General features: G+C 29.1%; 1 protein-coding gene across 1 annotated transcript; it reads right to left on the reverse strand.

Moving 5' to 3' along the window:
- Positions 1-8040: 8040 nt before the first annotated feature.
- LOC130977138 (chitin elicitor receptor kinase 1-like) lies at positions 8041-16332 on the reverse strand. The gene is made up of 12 exons (XM_057902161.1): positions 15639-16332; positions 12715-12748; positions 12585-12589; positions 12328-12483; positions 11869-12062; positions 11702-11791; positions 11529-11622; positions 11288-11439; positions 11077-11168; positions 9257-9395; positions 9053-9151; positions 8041-8403 (listed from the first exon to the last, which is right to left on the reverse strand). The coding sequence occupies exons 1-12, from the start codon at positions 16291-16293 to the stop codon at positions 8239-8241; spliced, it is 1875 nt and encodes a 624-aa protein (XP_057758144.1). The 5' UTR covers positions 16294-16332; the 3' UTR covers positions 8041-8238.
- Between the last annotated feature and the right edge of the window lie 7700 nt (positions 16333-24032).

A 24032-nucleotide genomic window follows, 5' to 3' on the forward strand; every position in this document is an offset into this window, starting at 1 on the left:
TAATACAAATTTTATAATTTAAAATTCTAATTATTTATATAAAATTAAATTAATTAAAAAAATAAAAATATACTAATACAATTCAAATCGTATTAAAACGTAAATAAGTTTGCTGACTCTATAAACCACAAAGCTCCTCGGATTCTCTATCAGCCACCCTACTTCACATAGTCGCTCATGTATAAACCGTGGCTGCCTCCAAAGTTTTATGCACACAAAATCTTCCTCATAAACCGTGGCTGCCTCCCACTGTTTATATTCAAATGCTTTTGAACATAAAACCTGCCTAGCAGGCATGGTTTATGTTCATTTAGAAACCGTGCTAAGCTCCCACGGTTTCTATATAAAATGAAACAAGACATAAAGGTATGAACTTTCCAATTGTTGTAATTTGGTAAAGGTTTCTCCCAATTATTTTAAAATGGTAAATTGCCCGATGAAAAAATTTTGATGTTATTTTTAAAAAATATCTATTATTATATATAATTTATAAAATTTATATTTGTAATGTCTAAAATTTTGATGTTATTTATAATATTTACTATTATTAAAAAAGTATATTAATAAACATTTATACACTAATTCATATATATGTGTTTAGAATTTAATCATTATATATTTATATAATATTTAAATATATTCTAGCTGATTTTTAACCTACGGATTATTATGATTGATTTTAATTTTAAAAATGTTACTAAAGTTTAGTTTGGTAAAATTTTTTGAAGAGGTACTTGTATTTTTTAAAAGTTCAAATTCCTCATTTGTATTTGGTAAATCAAAAAAACTATGTGCTTGTGTTGGTAGCTTTTAAATGATCGGATACTTTTAAAAGCATTTAAGATAGAGTTTTTTAAAATTGACTTGTGCTTTTCAAATTTTAAAAGTTTAATATAATCTCATATGTTAACTGATTTTTAAATTTAATGCTTACATTTATATCTATTACAGTATTTTTAAATTTTAAAAATTATTTTAACAAACATAATTATTATTATTTATGTTTATCGAAAGTTATTTTTAATTTAATTTATCAAATATAAATACGGTAACTTTTAAAAAGTTATCTTTTAAAAATTAATTTTTATAAGTTATTTTTAAAAAATAAAAGTTTTATCAAATTAAATTTAAGTCTTTAATTTTTTATCATGATTGTTTGAAAAATAAAAGTTAAGCCGTTTTAAATTTTTTTTATACTCTCATCATATTTTCCTGTCAAATGCTCGTCTGTGAACCCAAAATGATAGATCAACTTGCGGTTTAATAATGTTTTCATTGCGTTTAAGAGTACAGAAGTATAAAGGGGCCTGCTACACATACAAGTAAAAAGGCCGTACAAGTTTTACAAGTTATCAGCCCAAACTTCATTAATACGCGCATTAACTCATTTTGAATGGAGCGTAACTACACGCGCCCCACTCAAACGGTTCTCTTCGTCTTCTTCTTCTTCTTCTCTTCTTCGTCTTCTTCTTCCTCTTCCTCTTCCTCTTCCTCTTCTTCTTCTTCGTTTTTTTTTTCGATTTTCATGGTTTCTGAAATTTTTCTTATTCTTCTTGCTGCACGTTCTTCTTCCTCTTACTCTTCTTCTTCTCCTTTTCTTTCGTTTCTGCACGTTCTTCTTCCTCGTTTTCCTCTTTTTCTTCTTCTTCTTCATTTACGTCTTTTCTCTCTGTTTTCTCGTTTTTTTCGATTATTCATGGTAAAATCGTTTTTGAAGAAGAAGAAGCAGCAGAAGATGAGGAGGAGAAAGAGAAAGAGTTCTGAATTATGCATGATTTACAGGTACTATAATATGAAGTGGTGATCCAGATAGATTGGAACCCATATATGACGGTATGCATAGAGATCTGCATAATACACCCAAACACAGACTATAAATACACCCGATAACAAATTAAATTTACACCCCTGCTGCAGATTTTAACCCAACACTACCTGAAAGCCACTTGTTGTCCACAAGACCAAAATTAATTAAACTCTCTCTGGTGTATTCAAAATGTCTGATCTACAGGTACTATAATATGAAGTGGTGATCCAGATAGATTGGAACCCATATATGACGGTCTGCATAGAGATCTGCATAATACACCCAAACACAGACTATAAATACACCCGATAACAAATTAAATTTACACCCCTGCTGCAGATTTTAACCCAACACTACCTGAAAGCCACTTGTTGTCCACAAGACCAAAATTAATTAAACTCTCTCTGGTGTATTCAAAATGTCTGATTTACAGGTACTATAAGATGAAGTGGTGATTCAGATAGATTGGAACCCATATATGACGGTCTGCATAGACATCTGCATAATACACCCAAACACAGACTATAAATACACCCGATAACAAATTAAATTTACACCCCTGCTGCAGATTTTAACCCAACACTACCTGAAAGCCACTTGTTGTCCACAAGACCAAAATTAATTAAACTCTCTCTGGTGTATTCAAAATGTCTGATTTACAGGTACTATAATATGAAGTGGTGATCTAGATAGATTGGAACCCATATATGACGGTCTGCATAGACATCTGCATAATACACCCAAACACAGACTATAAATACACCCGATAACAAATTAAATTTACACCCCTGCTGCAGATTTTAACCCAACACTACCTGAAAGTCACTTGTTGTCCACAAGACCAAAATTAATTAAACTCTCTCTGGTGTATTCAAAATGTCTGATTTACAGGCACTATAATATGAAGTGGTGATCCAGATAGATTGGAACCCAAATATGACGGTCTGCATAGAGATCTGCATAATACACCCAAACACAGACTATAAATACACCCGATAACAAATTAAATTTACACCCCTGCTGCAGATTTTAACCCAACACTACATGAAAGCCACTTGTTGTCCACAAGACCAAAGTTTAGCAGAAAATCATTCCAATTCCTATCAAATGAGTCTTTGCTATGAGAGTTTCATTTTCCCTCTCTGCTACATGTAATCAATTGATTCTTAATCTCATTTTCCTTTCTATTTGTGCTCCGAACTCTTGTAGAAAAACCTGCAACCTTGGTATAGTTTCTGTAAAACTTTCGAGCATCTTCAAGGGTGGTAAAGGTCATTCCAACCTTCGGAACAAACTGGTCATCAACAACAGAGAGGTTGCAGAATACACTATGTCAAAAACTATAAATACACCATGTCAAAACGAAGCTGGAGTTACAGAGAGAAAAACTAACGTCAATGACGAAGAACAAACCAATGAGAAAGGAGAGGAAAAGAACGATCGAAAAATCAGGGGAAGACGCGCGAGAAGAAGAACGATGAAATTTGAAAAGAAAGAAAACAAAGAAGGAAACAAATCTTTTAAATTTGGTAGTTATACAAACGCGGGATCTTTGTATGGCGCGTGTAAGTGACGTAGGAGTTGCAGCGTGTTTTAGCGGATTAGGCGTTAATGAACTTGTAATAGTTACAAGCCCTAATCGCTTGTATACTAAGCTTTTCTCAAACAAAAATTATTCATACTTGAGAGAGGAGGATGTTTAATTGTTTAGTGGCCAAGGGGAGTGTTTGATTAAGAGTGGAAGGCAGGAAATAACCCATTGTATGGACCACGGAATATTATAACATGTTCTTAACTGGCTCAATTTATACTTGAGAAAAGCTTAGTATACAAGCGATTAGGGCTTGTAACTATTACAAGTTCATTAACGCCTAATCCGCTAAAACACGCTGCAACTCCTACGTCACTTACACGCGCCATACAAAGATCCCGCGTTTGTATAACTACCAAATTTAAAAGATTTGTTTTCTTTCTTTTCAAATTTCATCGTTCTTCTTCTCGCGCGTCTTCCCCTGATTTTTCGATCGTTCTTTTCCTCTCCTTTCTCATTGGTTTGTTCTTCGTCATTGACGTTAGTTTTTCTCTCTGTAACTCCAGCTTCGTTTTGACATGGTGTATTTATAGTTTTTGACATAGTGTATTCTGCAACCTCTCTGTTGTTGATGACCAGTTTGTTCCGAAGGTTGGAATGACCTTTACCACCCTTGAAGATGCTCGAAAGTTTTACAGAAACTATACCAAGGTTGCAGGTTTTTCTACAAGAGTTCGGAGCACAAATAGAAAGGAAAATGAGATTAAGAATCAATTGATTACATGTAGCAGAGAGGGAAAATGAAACTCTCATAGCAAAGACTCATTTGATAGGAATTGGAATGATTTTCTGCTAAACTTTGGTCTTGTGGACAACAAGTGGCTTTCATGTAGTGTTGGGTTAAAATCTGCAGCAGGGGTGTAAATTTAATTTGTTATCGGGTGTATTTATAGTCTGTGTTTGGGTGTATTATGCAGATCTCTATGCAGACCGTCATATTTGGGTTCCAATCTATCTGGATCACCACTTCATATTATAGTGCCTGTAAATCAGACATTTTGAATACACCAGAGAGAGTTTAATTAATTTTGGTCTTGTGGACAACAAGTGACTTTCAGGTAGTGTTGGGTTAAAATCTGCAGCAGGGGTGTAAATTTAATTTGTTATCGGGTGTATTTATAGTCTGTGTTTGGGTGTATTATGCAGATGTCTATGCAGACCGTCATATATGGGTTCCAATCTATCTAGATCACCACTTCATATTATAGTACCTGTAAATCAGACATTTTGAATACACCAGAGAGAGTTTAATTAATTTTGGTCTTGTGGACAACAAGTGGCTTTCAGGTAGTGTTGGGTTAAAATCTGCAGCAGGGGTGTAAATTTAATTTTTTATCGGGTGTATTTATAGTCTGTGTTTGGGTGTATTATGCAGATGTCTATGCAGACCGTCATATATGGGTTCCAATCTATCTGGATCACCACTTCATCTTATAGTACCTGTAAATCAGACATTTTGAATACACCAGAGAGAGTTTAATTAATTTTGGTCTTGTGGACAACAAGTGGCTTTCAGGTAGTGTTGGGTTAAAATCTGCAGCAGGGGTGTAAATTTAATTTGTTATCGGGTGTATTTATAGTCTGTGTTTGGGTGTATTATGCAGATCTCTATGCAGACCGTCATATATGGGTTCCAATCTATCTGGATCACCACTTCATATTATAGTACCTGTAGATCAGACATTTTGAATACACCAGAGAGAGTTTAATTAATTTTGGTCTTGTGGACAACAAGTGGCTTTCAGGTAGTGTTGGGTTAAAATCTGCAGCAGGGGTGTAAATTTAATTTGTTATCGGGTGTATTTATAGTCTGTGTTTGGGTGTATTATGCAGATCTCTATGCATACCGTCATATATGGGTTCCAATCTATCTGGATCACCACTTCATATTATAGTACCTGTAAATCATGCATAATTCAGAACTCTTTCTCTTTCTCCTCCTCATCTTCTGCTGCTTCTTCTTCTTCAAAAACGATTTTACCATGAATAATCGAAAAAAACGAGAAAACAGAGAGAAAAGACGTAAATGAAGAAGAAGAAGAAAAAGAGGAAAACGAGGAAGAAGAACGTGCAGAAACGAAAGAAAAGGAGAAGAAGAAGAGTAAGAGGAAGAAGAACGTGCAGCAAGAAGAATAAGAAAAATTTCAGAAACCATGAAAATCGAAAAAAAAACGAAGAAGAAGAAGAGGAAGAGGAAGAGGAAGAGGAAGAGGAAGAAGAAGACGAAGAAGAGAAGAAGAAGAAGAAGACGAAGAGAACCGTTTGAGTGGGGCGCGTGTAGTTACGCTCCATTCAAAATGAGTTAATGCGCGTGTTAATGAAGTTTGGGCTGATAACTTGTAAAACTTGTACGGCCTTTTTACTTGTATGTGTAGCAGGCCCCTTTTTGTTTTGCCGAACGGAAACAAAGGATTAGAATTTAGTATTATGTTTATTAATTTAAAATTAAAATTAAAATTTTAATTTTAAAATATAAAATTTTAGTCTTTTAAAAATATTAAAGAGTGAAAATATAAAAAATAAAAATTTTTAAAAATAAAAATAAAAATTTAAATAATAATTTATATCTAAAATATTTTTATTTTAATTAATTAATTTTAAATTTATTTTTTTGTTTAAATTCAATTAGAGTTCAATTTTTCTCATATAAATATATAATCATCTTTTCTGTCTATTTTTTAATTTTAATTTTTTAGTCTCAGTTTTTTTACTAAAGGCTATCTAATTAAGCAATAAAATAGGTGAATGAGCATAGTCTGTTGCTACAGAACTTCAAATCCAGCTAATTAAGAACTTAATTAAGCTAACATCATATAGATCATACCACATGAAAATGTAACCTGAAGGAAACTTTTTTTAATCAAAGAATATTTTAATAAATAATATGTATAAGTACTGAATAGTATCATTTTCCAAACTTGAAAACACCCATAGTGGCTTTAGTATATAAGACCTAGTTCCCAATCAATGACATTCTTTTAATTTACGGACTAAATTAATTTATAGCTTATATTTTATTGTTCAACACTTCTAACTACTTGAAGGTAACCTTTCCCAGAGCCAGAAGCCATTATAGTTACTCAATTTACCATTTCTTTGTAGTCCAATCTATGATTTGATCTACTTTAACATTAAACCAAACAATCAAAATGTTTGAGTAAAATTCCACTCCGATTTTTAATTATTTTGTTAATTCTCATTCCGCTCTTTTACCAATTAAAAAATAATATTACGCGTGGTCTCTAATGATTAACTATGTCAGATCTTTTACCCCTTCCGTTAATATCTCTGTCCAAAAAATAGATTTTGTCTATATGTTATGTTAGCTGATGACGTGTTAAAAAAGCATTCCAAGAGACAAAATGTCCTCTACCGTCTCTCTCAGCAATACGCTGCAGTAAGATAAGACAATTAAACATTTGAAAAAATTTTAAGAGACATTTAAATTCCTAACTAATTTAAACATAGACACATAAACCCATAATAAACCATGAAGTATCACAATTATCCCTAAATTTTAATAAGCCATTATATTTACTGCACTGATTGCTAGCTTTGGTTGGTAGCAGCATCACATTCTTAGTCCTCCTTCTCTTTCTTTTTCTCTACAAACTACAAAGTCTTGATATAAGTGCAATAAAAACTACCTCATCAAATTTAATCCCTTTCAATCATTTTGCGATCTCTAATACAAATTTTATATACTCAACTTTGCAATTTTCATTTATTAGTGTTATGAATGTGATTTTGTCAGATATTAAACCTCTCTCACTCATCTTATTCACAAGTTTCTTAACTTCTTTCAAATCATAGATTTTGCAAGGGCCATTGATCATGTATTGTACGTGATCAAGTCTGGCCTAATGCCTTGATGATTGATTATTATCTGAAAATTCTTCTAGGCCAAATCAATTTTTCATATTTGCATTACCCATCAATCAAAATGGTAAACATAACACCATTTGAAACCAACCCTTTCTTGCACTATGTAATGAAACAAAATTTCTGCAACATAAAAAGAAGAAGAAGCAGCAAGGAACTAAGGTTACTACCAATCAAGACCAACAATTAGTACAGTACAATGACTTATCGAAATTTAAAAATACTTGTCTTACTTCATAGTTAATTATAAATTTATGTGTCTATGTTTAAATAATTAGTTAGGAATTTAAATGTCTTTTAAATTTTGTTCATAAGTTTAATTATTCTATTTTACTGTCGTATGGCTGAGATGAGGAAAGACATTTTGTTTTTGGAATAATTTTTTGACACGTCATAAGCTAATGTGGCAAGTAGGCAAAGCAAAATCTATTAGCTTTGAAAAAAAACATTAACGAAATAGTAGAATAGCCGCTGGATCAGAGTTAATTTGTTAAGCTTAATAAATAAGATCTATCTTAATACTCCTAAGGAGATTACTTTTTATTTGATGACAATTCAAAGGATTTTTTTTAGTATCTCGGTAGCTTAATTTTCTTTTATGTCTGAGTTCTAATTTTTTTTTAAATAATTGTTAAACATAATAGATCTTGTGTCCTAGGCAATCTAAAAGTATATATAAAGTGAATATATACAACAAATATACAACACCTAAAACATTAAATGTAGAATAATAGGAATTGAACATCATAAGATCCTCATTGCTTTGCATCTTTGAAGACAAATAAAGGATATATATAATCTTGTTTTTATTTACAGATTCAAAATAGAGATTAGATTCATGTCATGAATAATGCAAGATTGTTGGTGTTGAAAAAATTGGGAGTTCTATATTGCTTGAGGGCGAAGAGAAACATGTACATATAAATATATGAGTATGAGTAACTCCATTAAGCTAAGGCTACCTTCCAGCCATTAGATGCACCAAAGCTTGGTTTTCATAGAAAGAGCCAACATCCCAATCCTCAGTTGCTGATGAAAGTGTCATTAATGCTACCACAATTGATCTCATGCTTGGCCTTAGTTGAGAGTTTTCATGTGTGCAAGCTCTAGCAAGTTGACACATCTGCAAAAGTCAAACTCAAAGTCAACAAAAAACAGAATGAATCTTCAGTTTATTGTTTGTTCCTATCCTATCTCAACTTACCATTTGATGTCCATTAGTGTTCTAATAGAAATGTTTAGTAATAAAAAAATATTAGTTAAAAATGGTTAAAATTTATTATTTTTGGCTTTATTTAATACATGTTATAATAAATAAATATTAAATAAATTAAATTTAGATTATTTAGACGAATTATTTTTTGTATCTCTAACATTATCAATATTTTAATTAAAATTCTGTATTTTATTGCACTTACTTTTATTGAAATTATTTTTTTCGTATGGAATCAATTATATATCTATAGAAAGTAACCACTCATACGAAATTATATTAATTGAGTTGTTTTTATGTGAAGATCATAAGTAAAACTGTTAAATTATTATATTTGAGTTATCTTCGTATAGAGATCATAAATAAAAATAATTTCATATAAATAGTCACCAAATTAGGATCATGTTTTATAAAAATATACAAATATTTATGTCACGTAATCATTTAAACTTCAATAAAAATTAATATGTCTTTAATTTAATATCGAATATAATATCCTCCAATATTAAAACGTTGAGTGTAATTTCTCAACAAGCTCAACTGTTCAAGTAATAATCACCTTAAATACAGAGTCAACAGGGTAGTTGTCACCAAGTCTAGGGTCAACATATTTTGAAAGGTCTTCTTTTGGGTCTGTTTGACTAAGAACCTCTTCAAACTGCAATTTTTTTCCACAAAGAAAGTGAAAATATATTGAGTGGAATGTGTGATGAGTTATAAATAGTGATTAGACCAACAAAAAAAGGAAAAGGAAAAAACAAACCAAGGCAACTAGCCCTTTTGATTCAGTCACAATCTCATTTGTCTTGATAATAGCTTCCTTTCCGGATATGAGTTCATATAGAACAACACCAAAAGCATATACATCTATTTTGGGGGAAACTTCACCATACTGTGCATATCTGCATAAAAAGTATGCACTTGGTTAATATATATATATATATATATATATATATATATATATATATATATATATATATATATAGAGTAAAGTATCGTTTTTGTCCCTAACGTTTAGGGTAAGTCCCAAAGTTGTTCCTAACGTTTCAATCGTCCTATTTAAGTCCCTAACGTTTCAAAATTGACTCAATGTTGTCCTGCCGTTAGGGATCCGTTAATAGAATTAACGGCGGGACAAAATTGAGACAATTTTAAAACGTTGGGGACAAAAACGATACATAGAAATAAATTTTAATTTTATCCTTCAATAATATTAATTTTTACTGTACATAATATTCAATCGTTTTTTAAATTACAGTTAATCACATTACTTTTATTTTAAATAAATTAATTTTGTTATAATTTTATTCTTAAAGTAATGTAAATTTTTTATAAATAAATAAATTTTACACTTTCATTCTAAATAATGTAATTTTACTTTCATTATTTAATCACATTATTTATAATTTTTTTAATAATTTTCCACTTTCATTCTAAATAAATTAATTTTTTTTATAATTTTACATTTAAAGTAATGTAATTTTTTTTATAAATAAATAACTTTTACACTTTCATTTTAAATAATATAATTTTACTTTCATTATTTAATCACATTACTTATATTTTTTTTTAATTTTACACTTTCATTCTAAATAAATAAATTTTTTATAATTTTATGCTTAAGTATTGTAATTCTTTTATAAATAAATAAATTTTATACTTTCATTCTAAATAATGTAATTTTACTTTCATTACTTAATCACATTACTTATAATTTTTTTTATAATTTTACACTTTCATTCAAAATAAATTAATTTTTTTTATACTTTTACTCTTTCATTCTAAATAATGTAATTTTACTTTCATTACTCAATCACATTACTTATATTTTTTTTATAATTTTACACTTTCATTCTATTCATATTACATTATTTATTTAGAATAAAAGTGTAAAATTTATTTATTTATAAAAAATTACATTACTTTAAGTATAAAATAAAAAAAATTATTTAGAATAAAAGTGATGTGATTAAGTGTAAATGTGATTAAAAATAATTGAATACTATGTATAGTAAAAAATTATTATTATTGAAGAATAAAATTAAAATTTATTTCTATGTATCATTTTGTCCCCAACGTTTTCGTCCTATTTAAGTCCCTAACGTTTCAAAATCGTTTCAATTTTGTCCCGCCGTCAATTTTATTAACGGATCCCTAACGGTAGGACAACATTGAGTCAATTTTGAAACGTTGGGGACTTAAATAGGACGATTGAAACGTTAGGGACAACTTTGAGACTTACCCCAAACGTATATATATATATATATATATATATATATAGTTAAGAAAAGTTTTGTACTATTAACACACATTTTGAAACTCCAAGTGAATCAAACACCATAATCAAGCAGCCACTAATATTACCAATGTATAGTATACATTGAGATAACTATTTATGCGGTCGATATAAAAAGTAGTTATTTTTGCTAACGTAACCTTACATAATTGAATGCATATATAAAACTGTTTTATACTCACAGTATATCAAAATTAAATTTACTCATCAAAAGATAGAAACATATTGAAAGAAACATTGCAGGAACATCTATAGGTAAGGAGTTAAATGGTAAGTAAGAATCATACTCTGGAGGCATATAGCCAAATGTACCAACAAGACGTGTCTGTAATGAAGAGCTACCATATTCAGTCAATCTTGTTAGACCAAAATCTGCAACCTGTGATAAAGGTAGTAAACTCAGCATTCAACTTTCTGGAAATGCATATCCAAATTCAACAGATTCTGGATCAAATCTATTGCAAAATAACAGTGATAAGCGCTCGATGCAACACAAACCTTTCCACGAAAGTTTTTGTCTATCAAAATGTTTGCTGACTTAATATCTCTATGGATATAGACAGGAACTGTATGCTCATGAATGTATTCCAGTCCTCTTGCTGAATCCAGTGCAATTTGAACTCTAATAGGCCATGATAATGAATCCCTCCCTATATGGCAACTATATTAATTAACAATCTCCAAACTGAAACCAAAACTATGAGATCATGAATGAATTGTTCTTGTTTATTAATTTTACCTGAGCCACGCAAATGTTGACTTAGATTGCCATTCTCAATGTATTCATAAACCAAAAATAAGGAGCCTTCAACACAATATCCTATTAAACGCACCTGCATAAGTAACATACATTAAAATTATGAATCCTTCACAATGCAATTTGAATAAGATGAAGCAAAAATTCATTCATACCAAGTTCAAGTGATGGACGTGTGTTAGAACCTTGAGTTCAGCAAGGAATTCTTTTGATGCTTGCATATCCATTTTCTTAATTGCCGCTTTCTGCAAAATAGAATTGCATCTCAATCTAGAAAACATTCTTATGATTTAATAGAGATTTTAAACAGCATGTGACAGACCTCATCCCTAAGCTCTGCATAGTATACAGAACCAAAACCACCTTGACCAATTTTGTTAGCTATGCTAAAACCATTAGTAGCTTTGGCCAACTCTTCATATGAGAACTCCACTGATTTGTCAACTGTAATACCGGTCAACCTTGGCGAAATCACAGGAGAAGATTCTGATCCCTTACTCAACCTGCTTCCACAACCTAAATAAGATTTATTTTTATATTCACATTTCAATTTCATCTCCAAAAGCAAAAATCTTACATTACATTATTACAAACAAGGCCAAAAAATTGAGGCTAAAACACACTTATCTGTCATACATTTTGATAAGTATGTTATTCAATCATAATGCTACTTGATTAACTAACTCATTAACCATAGTATCATCAGAATGATTAAGTAAAATAAGCATGAATGCTTGAGAAACATTAGAGCATTGAAAGAAAACAAGCTAAGAAAGGGTACCGGGTTGGAGTTGAGTAAATTGATCATGAGGAAGAAGGGACACCTCAGCCACCACTTGCTTTCTTCTAAATAGAGCAAAATAGAGAACAAGTGCCAATAGTAATAATCCAGCAACAGCACCTCCAATAATGCTAGCAATGGCTCCACCAGAGATTCCTGTTTAAACAAATTGGTACAACAACAACAATGTTACCACCTCATAGCAAAATCACTCACCATGATTACTTATGACCACACTTAAAGAGTGTTAGCATCACCTGATCTGCAAAAGAGAGAGAAAAAAAAAGGTATAAATGTTGCAGTTATTAGAAAAACTTAGAACAGAATTGACTCATTGCAAAGAATTGAATAATGTTAAAACTTAAATTGGCCAAACTATAAGCCTACCCCAATGGCAGTGGCGGAAACTTTCCATTTTCATCTGCATTTAAAAGCACAAAAGATCAGCAATTAATGCATACAATTTTTTTCTGTAGAAAATCAATCACAGAATACTTGACAATTCTTTTAAGACAAAGTTGATCTCAATTAAAAGATTTGCATGTCATATCTATATATAAGAAAAAATGAATACACCAAGTATATGCGTTTATTATTTGAATGATTTATAATTTTATTAACATAAACTGAAATTATATAATGATTAAACTACACATATTTTAATTGATATTAATTCTCACTCATTAAGTGTTCTAAAAGGAAATACTGCCAACTGAAATTATCTTCTAACTTTATTAAACTAAAATATACCTGCTTAGCCGCCTGTCCAGGTAATATTATTGTTAGTGACATCATGTTTCTTCTATACTAAATAAATATGATATTTATTAGACTGGAGTATTGGAATTTAAGATTAATAACAGAATTTATTATTTTTTATTAATATTTTTAATTATCAATACAATTTATTTTGTCAAGCAGTTTAATAATATTTTTAACCTATATTTTTAAACATTATTAGTTAACAGCCAAAGAAATGACTTTAGCAACAAAGGTGAAAAAATTTGGTTTTCAAGAGAGCTGATAGATTTTTTTTTTATTTTGACCAAAAATAATAAAAAGACTCAAATCCGCAACTTATAAATAAATATGAAGAGATTATACTATTTGAACTGATGGATATCAACAATAGTATAATACAATTACATATAATATCAAACAATAAATCTTCTTGACGAAGTGACAAATTTTATTGCAATTCTGATATATGTCAATTTGTTTTGTTTCATAAGAAATTATCGTCAGGCTAAATAAGAAGCGGACAAATATGAACGAAGCGTGATCTCTATTATTTATTTATTTTTTTAACAACTCTCGGTCTCCAAACCTATTATCAGGAGGGATCATAAAAATAATACACCAGCAAGATTTTTTTCATTCCATTATTTCGTTTCATTGCTAGACTAATGATTGCCGTTAATAAAATAAAATTAAAAATGTATTTTTTATTTCTGTAAGTTGATAGTTTTTTTTTTTATCAAAGATAGGAAACTCGAACCCGCAACCTCTTAATTGAATATGGGGAGACTATGCCATTTGAGCTATTACTCATTGGCTCTGTAAGTTGATAGTTGTAGAGATCATAATTGTCAGAACGAATCGATAATCGAATTAGTTAAACTATTAATTTACTGATTTAATTAGTGAGTCATTAATTGAATTGTTTAATTATAATTAATAAATATAAATTTTAAAAATATAATTTAATTTAAATATGTTATGTACTTAGAAAAAACAAATATAATGAAAACCAATTTGATCTAGTGGCACAAAAAGAATTACTGAGGACTGAGGAGGCTTTTTTTTTTTAATATTGACTGATTTAATCTGATTTTAATCTATTTTCTTTCTTAAATAGTTAGAATGTTAGATCGGACTAATCTAAAATTCGATTCATCAATTTTTCACTCGAACTCATCGATCTGGTCTAATTTTAACAATTATGGTCGAAATTATTGTTTTCCAAAACGGCCGAATATACTGAATCAAAAGGAGAATATATGCCTCTTATTCGTTGAAATAATTAAAATATACGTTTTTAATTAAGAAAAATGCATGTAGACATTCTGTTTGGACCTCACGAAAGACGAGGAAGTCGTAACCCTCACCAAAGGCGAGAAACCACCTTCTCGGCGAGGAAGTCTCAACCTTCACTAAAGATGTTTGAAACTCACTTACGAACTTAAAACACCATTCAATTTCAAGCAAACGGTTTCTCAAATAGTATATATAAACCAAAAATAATTTCGACACCATACATGATCTGCCTTGACATTAAAAGATAATTTCGTGAATGGCCAAAGCCAAACTAGAGCTATACCTAATAATAATTAAGCGCACAAAAAAGACAACTTCACATACAGTTGAAAGGCCAAAATTGGAACCAATTATTTATTTATTTATTTATTAAAGTGCGACTATTTGTCTGAAGATATTTCTATATAAAAATAATTATTAAAAGCAGTTAAGTAATTTAATATATTTAACTATGGGAAAAGTATAGGGTATCAAGATATTATTCGCCAACTTCTGCCAACTCTTATTTATATTTGTGTTTCTTGGAAGTGTGTTCGTAGATGTGTCTAATAATTAATATATTTTAAATACATATATAAAGAGACACATCCAGAAAATATATCTATAAAGACACTTTTATTAAACACAGTTATAAAAAAGACATTTTTATTAGACACATCCACGAACACACTTCCATGAAACACAATTAGAAATAAGAGTTGGCAGCAGTTGGCAGTGGTAACGTAGCGGAACCGAGGGAAAATATAGGGAGCCAATGGTCTAAGCGTACAATGTGTACAATGGAGATTTAGGAAGTATTAGAGATATGACCATTAGTGTGATATTGTCCTGTCAGGTTATGTTTTTGGGATGAGTGGGTTTATGACATGGTATTAGAGTTAACATAACATGATAGTGTGGGTGATGATGTTCATTTTATTCATAGACCAAAGACATTGTACACTTAGGCCATTGACTCCTAGCAGTTAGTTAACATAACATGATAACATGTCTTTTTATCTTAATTATTATTTTTGTGTGTTATCATCACTAAAAATTTAAATATTTTTAAATTTAAAATCATAAAAATTAAAAATTTAATTTAATTTTTAAAATATTTTAATATTATAATTTTAAATGAGTTAATCAATTTTATAAAATGTATATTAGATCTGACGATTTTATTATAATTTAAATATTTCTATGATTTTATGTTTTACTATTTAATTTATTTTTTTCTATTTTATATATGACCAGTTGCATAAGAAAAATGCATAAAATACAGTTACACGTACCTTTGGCCGGCACAAAAACAATCCCATTCCCGGCACCAAAATCAGAGCCCTGATTGTACCTCTGCAGCAACTCGGCCGGCACGGCGGATTCGGCCGCCACCGTCTTCAAATCCTGGCCGATCCTAAGGGGATACGTGGCAAACAATCCATAATCCTTAGACACATGTATATCTCCGCATGAACAATTTACAGTGACATTGATCTGAACACCATCAGGAATGTTTAAAGCTGGATAGCTATTAACCCTACTCAGCCACTCCTCAGTTGTGAGGTTTGAGAAAGCAACATGAGCAATGTTATTGTACGTGTCACCGTGATGTGTTTTGTATGAAAAAGTGTGACCTAAGAAATCACCGTTCAAGCAGTCACATGAGAAGGGAACGTTGATCCTTTCTTGCTTATCAATGGAATCTGGGTTTTTTATTTGAGGGTTGTATTTCAGAATCTCTGACTGTGGTTTTCCGAAGATGGTGGTGATGTAAGTGAGGTTTGTTCCTGGCCATAGGTAGTAGGAAGCTAGTGCAAGGTTGCACCCAGAACTGCATTTAGCTTCGGATTTTGTGGTTGTGGCAGGGAACAAGAGAAGGTAACAGAGAATATGGAGATCAATCAATGGAGCATGCTGCTGTTTTCTTGCGTTTGGCTTTCTGCTCATTTTTGTGGTTATGGAAATGGAAAAATCGTTGAGAAGTTGGACCTTGGACGAATATAAATATATAAATTTTACTAATTTATTTGTTATGTAAAAATTACTAGAATATATTGTTAATATTAGCAAAAAATTGCTAAAATTTTAGTATTTGTGTTTATTTAAATTGTTTTGAAGCATTCTCATGTTTAATTTAAAATTGGATGTTTGCGTGGAGAATATGACTACTTAAGCTTCATCTGGAAAGGGAAGCAAGCGTAACTCCAAATGGGCGATTTTCAAATGTTTAATAGTTACAAAAGGTTAGTACAATGTGAATAAATAAAAGGAGAAAAATGTCACTTTCTAAAATGCTATCAAACTACATATTATAATGAAAATGGAGATGGTAGCAAATTTCACACTTAAATCAGTTAGAACCTTATACAGTATACTTCAAGTGGATAAAAATTTCTCTGAAGTTTTATCTGTGTGTAAATTTTGTAATAGTATATATTATACTCAACAGATTTTATTACATGCTCTCATGTGTTCAATTTTGTAATAATGTTGATGATTTCCTTGAGCAGACACTCGTTGAAAGATGGGGACAAATTCTGTGTGCCAGTATGATGAGAGAATCATCAAGACATAAGAACTTAGTTAACCACGTTTACCGAGCTACTTGAATTATTATAGGTACTGCAAAAATGATTTTGAATGGAACAACTTGAAGCGCCTAGCTTTTAAGGTTTGTAATTCAATAACGTTTTCATTGCATTCAGAATGTTGATGATAATGCTAAAATTTATTCAAGTTACCGTATATATAAATGCAACTGATTGTTCCTGCCTTTATTGCAGAAACCACTCCCGTTGAAACTGAGAAGTGAATAGTCCCAACAACGATGTGCAAGCTTCATTGTTTCTTGTCACTCTGTTGCTGCATATAAGAGCAAAAGGGATAAGATATATAATTGCAGTAAATCCATTTGTTTCTGCTTTCCTTACAAGAAAAGCACAAGAAATTTGTGTGAAAAATGTGTATCTCACATCAAACTTGAATGGAGGACTAAATCTTTAGAGTGGTCCTTTAGATTAATAATTTTTATTATTTTAGTCCATCAAATTTAAAATTATCTATACTGATTCTCGAGATTCGGTTGTGGCCACTATATTGGTCTTTGGACCCTTTCTAGTATTGAATCAGTGAATTAAGTAATGAATTGGCTCCGACTTGCCATGCTAGACACATGGCTAAAGAGCATCATTTTATTTTGGCACTTAAACAATGCAAAAACAAGAAGAGGAAAAAAAATTTATATGATATACAAATTATTATATTTCCCTTTATTCTTCAAAAATAATTTCGTTTTTACCTTATTTAAGAGCTAAAATTAAAAGATACTATTTGTTAGCTCAGCATTCAATTCATTGACTTAACTTTGAAAAGAATCCAAGAATTAATATAGTGTCTAGAACTAGATCTCAAAGACCAATATAATAAATTTTGAATCTAATAGATTAAAATAATAAAAATTCTAAATTTTAGAGAGCACTGTGAAAATTGAGTCTTGAATGGGGATTAAGCAGATCAGCAGACGGCATTACCTCAACATAGTGATGGAGATCACTTGAGGCATGAATTCCCCCATTGCTGATATATGAATGAGCGTCATAGGCCCAAAGATACCAAAAATACAAACAAAATAAAAACCCAACACAAAGTCACAAAGAATTCTTTTATCTGTATGCATAGTTGCAAACTATCTATTTTTATTTTTATTTTTGACTTTGGTCTTACTACAATGTCTAATGGGCTTCTACGCTCAGTATCGATTGAGGTTTTTCGCTTCAAATTAAATAAATTGACGTAAACTCAAGTGTCCAGACCCAGGATCCCCCCAAAAACGGGTCTATTACAAAAAGAAGTGCAATAGACATCACTTGTTTTCTTTGGACGTGAAACATCACTTGTTAAACAATGTCTTTTCCAGTCCAAAAAATATCATTCTTCTTTAAAGAGGGAATGCATTGTTAAACCTTGAACAAATTCATTCCGATAATACCATTTTGGTTAGGTTAACTAAAAAAAAAAAAAAAAAAACCATTTTGCTTAGGTTAGGCGAGTTAATCCACGAGGGTCACGTGTGTGCCGCCACGATCTCAAAGATTATACATTTTAAAGAGGGAATGCATTGTTTCTTCCATGCACTTCTTGGGGTCCAAAGGTGAATGATGTAGTAATTAACAGAAGGCATAATAATGATTGTAGCAAATCAAATCAAATGATCTTCGGCATGGCAATCTATTTTGAACACATGACAAGGATGAATATGAATCGATGATAAACAGGGACGGATCCAGGGCGGAGCTTAGTTGAGATAAAGGAGGTTATGATCTTAAATTTTTGTTAAAAAAATTAGTAATACTTTTTTAAAAAATAAAAAATAGTTTAGTTGGTTCAAATACTTTACTATGACTTAAAATACCAAAGTTTAATCTTCATCTCTTATTTTTATTGCACAATAATTTTTAGTTTTAAATATTCAAACATGTTGGATTTGGAATGAATTGAGTATATTCGCATTTCGCAACTCTTCTATTCAATAAGCAACACTTCCTCTACCTTTAAGTTCAAATATAAAAAATTAGGTATTTTTTATTTATATAATTTAATATTATTTTATATTTTACTGTTAATTTAATTTAATTTTTTATATGATAAAAAATATTAAAATATTCAATAAGTATTGATATTATTGTATTTATATAAATTGATAAAAAATTCAGTAAATATTATAAATTTTAATATTTGTTCTTCTAACTTCTTTTTTACATATTATACCATATATATATTCAAATTTTTATATAAAATAATCATGAAAAATCAAAGAACTAATGTATTTTTTAAGAGGAATGCTAATATTCAAAAAGGAGAATATATAACTTTTACAATATCAATACCTGTACATAGTTCTTCTACTTTAATGAATCACGAAAAAAGTAAGATACAACCTTCAAAAGTTCAAAGAGTTGCATCTGATGAGTTTGACCTTAATTCTTCTTGACAATTATCTTCTATCTGCCCCCCTCCAAAATTTTGTTTCAAGCTCCGCCACTGGACGGATCCAAATATAGAGGTGTGGGGCAACTACAATTTGAAACTTTTTTGAGTAATATATGATAATAACATTTATTTGTCCTCATTAAATTATTAAATTTGACCCCATAATAATTTTTTATTTAATTTTTGGTATTTAATCGTTAATTTAAAAATTTTATATTAGATATTCGTTAGAATGATCAATTCTCAGATTTAAATGAAATTAATGTTTTCTTTTAAAAATTAACTCAAAGAAATATTATTTATCTTCTTTTCAAATTAGCTTTAATTTTTGCGTAGCAACTGTATTAATTGAAAAAACTTTTTTAACTATGAATATTAATAAGAGTCGGTTTCTAATTATGTTGAGAAGTGAATTTTTAAATAATTGTTTAGTAATATATATGGAAAGAGAAAAATATTGATGGTAGTGTTAAGAGAAAAATTACTTGATTTTTTAAAAATATAAAACCTAAAATAATAGAATTTTAAATTATATATTTTTATTTAAATTACTATTTTAGTATTTTAATTTGTATATTAGATATTTTGAAGGATAATCATATTTTAGAATAATAAAATATAATCATAACAATAATTATGTTATATATACATAAAATGTAATTATCTATTAAAATATATATTAAAATATAAAATACACAATGAAAATAAGTTAAACAATATATATTTATACACAAATATATAATGATTAATAGATAATTTAATATTTAATTTTTTTATACACATTATTTTTATTATAAAAATTATTACTATGTTATATAAATTTTGCCCCTATTATTCAAAATTTTTAGATCCATCACCAAAGATAAAAGAGAGAACAGTAAACAAAACAATAAGAGAAGTGGACATGATATGATTCCTCATTGTTTCCGGTATCACGAGAATTATTTGTAAGAGAGAGCCGCAGGAATGATCAAATTGGTAAGATACTGGAAATCTTCGTTGCTCGAGTTAATATTCCTTAGTGATTGGTGACTTTAACGCCATTTCAGCACATCATAAAAAAAAAAGGGGGATCGTATGAAGTCTAGAAGTTCCATTGAAGCTTTCAACAACTTTATGAATGAAGGAGGACTGGTGAATTTGTGATATATTGGGAGTAAATTTACATGGAGCAACAACAACAGTAATTCAAAGATAATTATTGAGGAAATTGTAAACAAGCTGGAATAAGAGGAGGAAAAAGGAGAAACAGCGGATAAGAGGAATATTCTGAATTTGGAAGATGATCTTACGAAGAGCATTATTCGAAAGAAAAGTCGGCTCATAAGCTTTCGTTGATGAGTCGAACTTGAACTTGTGAAATAGACTCGATTATTAACGAGTCAAGCTGTGAGTTAAATTTAATTTTAGTAAATTGAACTTAAGTTTGGTCTAACTCGACTTACTTCAAGCTTTAATAATATAGAATAGAGATGCCGGTAACTATTTTTTAAATGACTCAACTAATCGTGTATTGCAAAAAGGTGGTTAACAATAGTATGATACAAATATATGCATGGTGACAATTTGTTAGCTAGGGGCGAAACGGATCATCTTTCAACTACGATGCTACATTTTATATTGTTAGAATGCTCTTCTAAACGTTCTTTTTTGTTTAAAATTTCGTGGACATGTATACATTTTGCCCCGACGAAATACATGCATTTCAGTATTTCACCAGCTCTAACAAAATGATATATTATCATATACCTATAACACATAATTTTCCCTTTAATCTATTTGAGTTGGTTGAATGGTTTGTTCACTTAAACAAGTGTTAGGAATTCGAATCTTGCATTGTACATGCAACAATCCATTAGTCAACGGTAAACCCTTAAATAGAATTTAAATCCACGATCGATTAATCATTTGCCTACCGTGCATTATTACAATTATAATTGAAGCGAAAATCAAATAAAATAATTTCTCAAATTAATTTTCCATTTTTAAATAGGATAATCGTCGGTATCATTCATAATTTAATAGATATATAACTCATCATTTACTTTTCTACCAGGGATAAATTTCAATTTGAATTATTTTATTATTCTAGTACATTTTTCATATTAACTACTTGAAAATCAAAGTGCCTTATACAAATACTTAAACCAAGGCACTTTTATTTGCTAAAATATTTCTCATCCAGTAAAATACTAAAATAATAGAAACCTTTTTCATCTTCGTTGCGACGAGTTATACTTCGGTCAGACATATTAATACAAGAACAATAACAAAAGGAACTAACTAAGGGCATTATTATGAAGGTAACTTAGGTAGGGAAATATCAAGGATTTTTGGGGGCATTGCAATTTGGGTCGTAATCATAGTAAAAGCAATCACAAATATGAGTATTATAGCAAAAGCCACTGGTAAAGCCCAATTCAGCATGTGCATACTGCCGAAGACACAAATGATAGCACTCCGGTTGGCTGCAATGATCAACGGTTTCTCTTGCTTCACAATAATGAACATCAGCTCTTGCCGTTGCTAATAATAATCCACAATAATATGCACCAACAAACATATATATGCATGTAATCTTCATGTATTATTTTTTATTTATTTATTGCAATTGTACAATAGTGTATATGCACTATTACATACCAGAGTCAAAGAAGAGAACAAGAAGCAAAACAATGATAAATCTTGGCAGAGTTTGCTTCTTCATTGTTCCCGGCTTCACAGTTATTAAGATATAGATTGATTATACATGGAGTGATGAAGAGATATATATAGCTATATCAAAGATGTGATTTTAATTTGATAAACCAAACTTGTCTCTTATAGGTAAGTGCCAAAGGTTAGATTTTTTTATTACCATAAAAATTACGAGAGATATATTTTTTATCGAATTTGGATCCTCTAAAGTTTGAATTTTACTTTAGAGAATAAAATGTGATCTTTTATTTTTGAATAGTTTCTCTTTCATATTTATTTTTTGTCTCACCTATAAAATAAATTGTGAGAGATCACACTTTACTCTCTAAAATGAAATTCAAACTTTAGAGGATCCAAATCATTTTTTAACTTGCTGAGTTGCCGTATTAATGTGTTGGGCATATTTTAAACATAACATTTATCAATATTTATTTGACACACGTAATTTTTATGTTTAACCGAGTCTTAATTAAAAATAAAAAATTTTATTCCCAATATGTTTAAATATATCTAAATACCATTACATATCAGTATATTCAACTTTATTTTTAATATGAATTTATAAAATAATTTAAAAATAGTATATTATTATTTATAAAACGAAAAACTATTTTATATAATTAAAATAATATATAAAAATAATTAAAAAATTAATTTATATTTTAATATTAATAAAATAATAAAATATCATTATAATTTATCTAAAAAATATTTTATATCTTATATATATATATATATATATATATATATATATATATATATATATATATATATATATCTTTATATTTTATAAAATTTTAAAATTTATATGTTAATATATTTCATATTATATCATATTTTGTATTCGTATGTTAGTATATTATAACTAAAAGCTTAAAGAACGATGAAATCATAAATAAAAAAAAACAAAGTTATATTGAATTAAATTTATATTCTCTCTCTTCATTCAAATCATTATTGCTCTATTGCCTTCTGCATTAAAGTCTGCTGTTGACAATCTTTTGATTTAATGATAAGAGATACTATTTTACTAATATAAAGAAATAGCAAAAGTAGGACTTTTGGTAAAAATTTTAAAGAGCGTTTGCGTTTTTAAAAAAAGCACAAATTTTTCCTTTCTTTTGTTTAATAATATTATGTTTTTAAGTTTGTATTTTTTAATAAAAATAAAACATTAAATTAATTTTTATGTTTAGACTTAATTTTATTTTAGTCTCTAAGATCTAAAGTGTTATATTTAAATTCAAAAAAAAATTATTTAATTTTAATGTAATCTTATCGTAAAATTAATATTAAATAATTAACGAAATTCAGTTTTTAGATATAGGAAACTTATATAACCAAACTCTTCGGTTATCAAAAAGATTTCTTGCAGTAGAGGTGATAATGACCTGGTCTTGCCTTTGACAAACTTCTCAACGAAAACTGAATTCTCGAAGATGTTTTCTATATGCTTGATCCAAGATCAATGATATATGTGATGTATCCGCTGCTGATCCTCTCAAATTTGTACATCTTTCTCAATGAAGGATATTAAGATTTGGTAGAACAGTAACATTAATTATTTAGTATTAACTTCACATTGAAATTTAATGGTAGGACTATATTAAAGTTAAATAAAATTTTTGTGTTATTCAAATAGGACATTTTAAATTTTAAAAAGTAAAACAAGATTAGATTCAAACGTAAGAACCAATTTAGTAATTTTTTTATTTTAAAAAGTAAGAGTATTTTAAAAATATTTAAGATGGAATTTTTAAAATTGTATTGTATTTATTAAAATTTAAAAGTCTAACAATTAACTAACTTAAATATATAATTAATATATTTATTTATTTATTTATAAATATTTTTTTAATTAATAACTTTAGCATGTTCTGGAAGGGCTGGTATTTGTTAAACCGATAAATATTTTTGTTTGATAGATCAAATAAACTTTAGAAGTTATATCTCGGTTTCTGTTGTCAATTTTTTTTTTTTTGTTAAATAATGATTTAAAA

The sequence above is a fragment of the Arachis stenosperma genome, chromosome 4 (genome assembly GCF_014773155.1).
Source record: "Arachis stenosperma cultivar V10309 chromosome 4, arast.V10309.gnm1.PFL2, whole genome shotgun sequence".
In the NCBI taxonomy this organism is placed as follows: domain Eukaryota; kingdom Viridiplantae; phylum Streptophyta; class Magnoliopsida; order Fabales; family Fabaceae; genus Arachis; species Arachis stenosperma.